We start from the raw sequence: 5000 nt of genomic DNA on the forward strand, positions 1-5000 counted from the left end.
TTTGAACGATTGTTTTCTCTTGATTAACTGTCAAATTATTCAAGTCTTCTGTGTACTGTCACTTCTTTGTATGTGTGTCAGCAAAAGTTATTTGCTCATAATTTTCGTAAGTGCTTGTAGGTGCACATATTTATACATCTTTTATTCCCTTGGAAACTAGATGATCTGCAAAATTTCACATAGTCTTCGACTAATTTCAAATTATTTGTAACTAGGTCTTGACTCATTCACAAGTTTTGCATTGATTCAGCTCCCACTGACCTACGTTCGTGTAGCCATAGTTCGTGTGCTGACCTGGCCTGCGTTACAGACTACGACTACTATGACTACTATGACGAGCGCCAGACAGGAGACGCGCGAGTGGGCGGCTCCGTGCACTCCGAGACTCAGCGCTTGCCCCAGGGCTTCAACCGCATCCCCGGTGGAGGCTTGCGGAAGCCCTCCGCCCGACCCGAGACCCCGCCAGCCAGACCGGGAGGCCACAGGTTTCCCGGAGACTTCGCCTTCCCCAACTTCCCCGAAGACTTCCCCGCGGGCTTCGACAGCTTCCCCTTCGACATGGGGGGCTTTGGCGACGGAGACCAGGGCCGCTTCACAGAGCAGCCTGCCCGCGTGCGCCCTCGCCCCCGCCCCGCCAATGGAGGGCCCCGCCCATCCAATCGCCCCCCGAAGCTGCCTCTGGGGGCACCGGGCTTCACCTTCCCAAAGCTCCCCAGCCTGAAGAGCCCGACCAGTGTGGTCAACGCCAGCGCCTTCGCTGGTCTCAGCGAAGACCCTTCGGGCTTCTTCGGCCCCCAGGAAGGCGATCTGACGTTCCCCAATTTCGATGAGATTCCCAAGCATCCCTTGAGGAACCAGTTCCCCGACCTGCTGAAGACCTCCCCCAGCTCGGACGCCAGCCGGAGTGGGGCAAAGCCGTCCTCTCCTGGACCTCGACCTTCCCCTCCCCCCTCCCCGAAGTCCAGGCCATCTTCCCCATCCTTGCCCTCGCCCACGCCCTCCCCTTCATCCTTGCCCTCAACTCTGCCTTCCTCCGCGTCCACAGCTTCACGCCCAGCCGGACCCCCCCCTTCGCCCCATTCCACCTCCCCCCAACAGCCCGCCGCCCCGCAGACCACAACAACACTGGAATCGCCAACCACCACACCCGCCCAACAGACGCCCTCCGCACGACCGACCCAAGAGGTAACACGACCTACTCGACGACCTTTGCCCCAGAGACCGACCACACCGACAAGGCCGCCCACCCCTCAGAGGCAGTCCACACCTCCTCTGCGGACGACGACGACACAGCGACAGCCTCCCTCAGCCAGACCCGCCCATCCCCCCCGCAGGAAGCCCGTGATCGTCATGGCCGAGCGCGTTTGGCCCACGACCTCCCCCACCAGACCCACAGGCCCTCCCAGGCGACCGGCCCAAGAGCCTCCGCAGCCTCCTCGACGCCCTCCGGGACCCCCACAGCGGCCCACTGAACCTGTAGGGCCCCCAAGGCGTCCCCTCGACCCGCAGCAGCGACCGCAGCAACCCCGAGAGCCCGAGGTCATTACCGCCCCGTCTCTGCCTCGCCTTCCCGGCCAGATCCCTTCGCAGGTTCGGCTTCCGCTTCCCAAGAGTCCCCCGCGAATCCTCACCACCGCCCCGCCTCAGGAGAGCAGCCTTGGAGATTCCTTTGCCCAGAACTTCGGCTTCGATCCTTCGTCGATCGTATACGAGAACGATTTCCGACCCGTCAGGCAGCAGGCCGCGTCCCCCGTCCTGGCCTTCGAGGTGTCCTCTTCCGACGTCCAGCCAGTGAGGGTGAACCCGAGGCCGCCTGTGCCGCCCTTCCGACGACGCCCTGCGGGTCCGCGGACCTCTGGCCACGTTAGGTTTGCTCACAGACACATTGAGGTAGACGACGATGACGACAGCAATGACAATGACTATTCAATCAGCCTTAACAAGGGGAAGCTTCCTAGCGATGTCTTAGAGCCTGTTTTTCACCCGTCAGTGCCATTTAGCGAGAGCCTTGAACCACCTCCGATGCCTCTGCCGGTGCCAATGGTGCCTGTTGTTCCCCTGCTCGGGGGTGCCGCCTCTAACAGCCCCCTAAAGCCCCATAATCCACCCCAAAAGCAGCAATTACCAAGGCGCCCTAACAGCCCTCCTCAAGCACCGCCAAGACGCCTTAACAGCCCTCCACAACAACTACCAAGACGCCCTAACAGCCCTCCACAACAACTACCAAGACGCCCTAACAACCCTCCACAACAACTACCAAGGCGCCCTAACAACCCCCAGCAGCCCGCGGATGTTAACCGCCTTGGGAGACCACAGAACATGCCACAAGGAAGACCACAGAACATGCTACAGAGGAGGCCACAGGGCCGGCCACAGGCCACGCCAAGGCCGAGCAGACGACGCATAATCTCTCACGTTAGCCTCCCCGACAACCACCCCGTCCCCGTCCCACAGTTCGTGAGTCCCCAGGGCCTGCACCCCATCATCATCAACCTCCCTGTCTCCAAAGATGGCGAGGACATGGTCGTGGCCGAGTCTGCTCAGGTTTTCACTTCCGACGGCACCCGCCTGGCGCCCGAGTCTCTGCCGACGCCGCCCGAGCTCACCACCAGACATCGCGTCACGGGGGCCTCCATCACCAACCGCCCTCAGGTGGTGCCCTTCCGAGGGGAGCTTCCGCCGCCCATCCCCGACAGAGTGCCGCACTTGCCGCAGTTCTCCCCGCAAACCCGACCGCAGAGCCGGAAGACCACGGTGCCGCCGCCGCCCCTGCCGGCCGACCTCTCGCCCGAGATGATCCTCCCGCAGCAGCAGGACGACCCGAGGAGGAGGGTCGCTCCCGCTTTGCTCCGCCACCAGGGGCTGTCCGCTGACATCGGCCGGAACCGAATCCTGGCCGTGTCAGACTTCCCGACGACCGCCGAAGCCTACGCTCCGACGCGGCCGCCCACGACGCCCCGAACGGCTGCCTCGGCGTCAGAAGCTAGCAACAGGACGAAGCTTACTATCCTAAAGGACGTCTGGGCCATCCTCACGCGCGACAACCCGAGCCTCCGGCCGGAGCACCCGAGGGACGACGCCCACCCTGACCACGCCCACGACCACCTCGACCGACAAGAGCGGCGGCGGCGGGACGCGACGGAGGCCCAGACGCCCTCCTCCGGCTCCTCGTCCTCGAGCACCGCCAACCCTCAGCCCAAGGCCTCCGTCGGCGCCGCCCCGCACGCCTCGTCGCTCACCATATGCGCCGTCTTCATCGCCTTCCTCGCTTTGGCAAGGTAGTCACGAAATCTGCCGCCGCTATATTTCCATTCCCGGTAATTAATCTGTTCAGATGTAAAGAGTTTGATCATAAGGCATTTCTGTTGAAGACCGAGGCTCGATAGAAATTACGTTAATTTCCTTTGGGCTTTGGGAATCTAACGCTTCACCACGATTCTCTCCTATTCGCCACGCTCCTGATCGGAATGATAAACTTGCATTTTCATATAATATATATATATATATATATATATATATATATACACACATATATATATATATATATATATATATATATATATACACACATATATATATATATATATATATATATACACACATATATATATACATATATATTTATATATATACACATATTTACGCCCATAAGAAGGCCGATATTTTGGATTTCCGACGCGGCCACACAGCTTAACTTGTGCGAGAAAGCTTCGTAAATACAAATAGTAGAAAAGAAAGTGTTCTCACAATCAGAATGACAATTTGTTTAGTGGCAATGAAAAGGTAACATATCGTGTGCTGAATGCAATTGGTTTTGGTTTTCCTGGGTTTGTACATATAGATATTTTTTTTTCTGGTTTACTGTACTACATGAAAAGGTCATTTTATATTTATAGCCTTCATGTGTTGTTGAGAAGTTTTAGACATTACAGATTTATCACATAAATCTTGTTGTTAGTAAGAGGGTAAACTGCACAACTTATCGCTAAAAAAAGACCAAAATCCCTGTGCTTGGGAAATCGTCTGTAAAGATAGAGATTGTATCCAGTTCCTGAAATATATTATGTAAATATCTTCGTTTGATTGTGTGTATGTTTGTGTATATACGGTATTTGGAGGGAATCTGTCATAAACCAAAAAAAATCACTTTGTGAATAAACAGTGTGTAAAACCATTTTTGCTTTTTTATTGTCAATCTGCCTCCCATTCCTTCACTTAATCGTTTGATATATATTTTCTAAAGTATTCGTACTAGACACTATCTACATAAGATTAGATAACGCAATGTTCGTTTAAATGCTATCAGTATTACTGAGTAACGGATTTTTCCTCTTAATTTCAGTGTTGCAATCCTTACTTTATTTGTGTTTGATATAATGTTCAAAGAAAACTTCAAAATCAAGTATAAAGGAATGCCGAATGCAAGAATTTTCCTTTGCTTTCTCTCAAAATATATATAATGACGAAGAAAAGCAAAATTACTGCTGAAACTCAAAAACATGCTTATTTATATATCAGAAGACGATACAATACATAATTTAGTAGAAAATGCACAATGGCGCTGCTCCCAAAATGATTTTGAATGTCTGAGGAATACAGAAATGAATCGGTCACAAATAATCACGTAAAATGAGTAAGGAATAAATAATAAAAAAACGTTATTCAAAACTACAAAATGAAGAAATACAGAAAAGCTAAGGCCCAGTCCCCTCGGGCGAAGTTTGCTCTGTAAAATCTTCGTTTGATGCCTATGCCAAGGTCTACAAGTATGTATAGTACTTTTATAGACATCCACCCTAGCTTGTTCGCACATGTACTGCTGTCAAGACGACCTTGATTTAGCAGTCAAAACCTGGCAGCGAATGAGGACTGGTGAACGACAACATGGATAGCAGGACATGCAAGAGCAATGTGTTGTTACTGTAATGTGCGCAACGATAAAAAGCGACAAGACCGGAATACGTAAGATATTAAGAGCGGCTTCAAAAAGAGGAGACTTG

At 52.8% G+C, this 5000-nt stretch overlaps 1 protein-coding gene across 1 annotated transcript in view; it reads left to right on the top strand.

Moving 5' to 3' along the window:
- Positions 1-4174, top strand: part of LOC125046019 (protein Skeletor, isoforms B/C-like) — a 166659-nt gene extending 162485 nt beyond the window's left edge. The window contains exon 15 of the mRNA XM_047643608.1: positions 2510-4174. Within this exon, the coding sequence (XP_047499564.1) occupies positions 2510-3282 (773 nt within the window). The 3' untranslated portion in view covers positions 3283-4174. The remainder of the gene's footprint in view (positions 1-2509) is intronic.
- Positions 4175-5000: the final 826 nt, after the last annotated feature.

This window comes from Penaeus chinensis, chromosome 38 (assembly GCF_019202785.1).
Source record: "Penaeus chinensis breed Huanghai No. 1 chromosome 38, ASM1920278v2, whole genome shotgun sequence".
Taxonomy (NCBI): domain Eukaryota; kingdom Metazoa; phylum Arthropoda; class Malacostraca; order Decapoda; family Penaeidae; genus Penaeus; species Penaeus chinensis.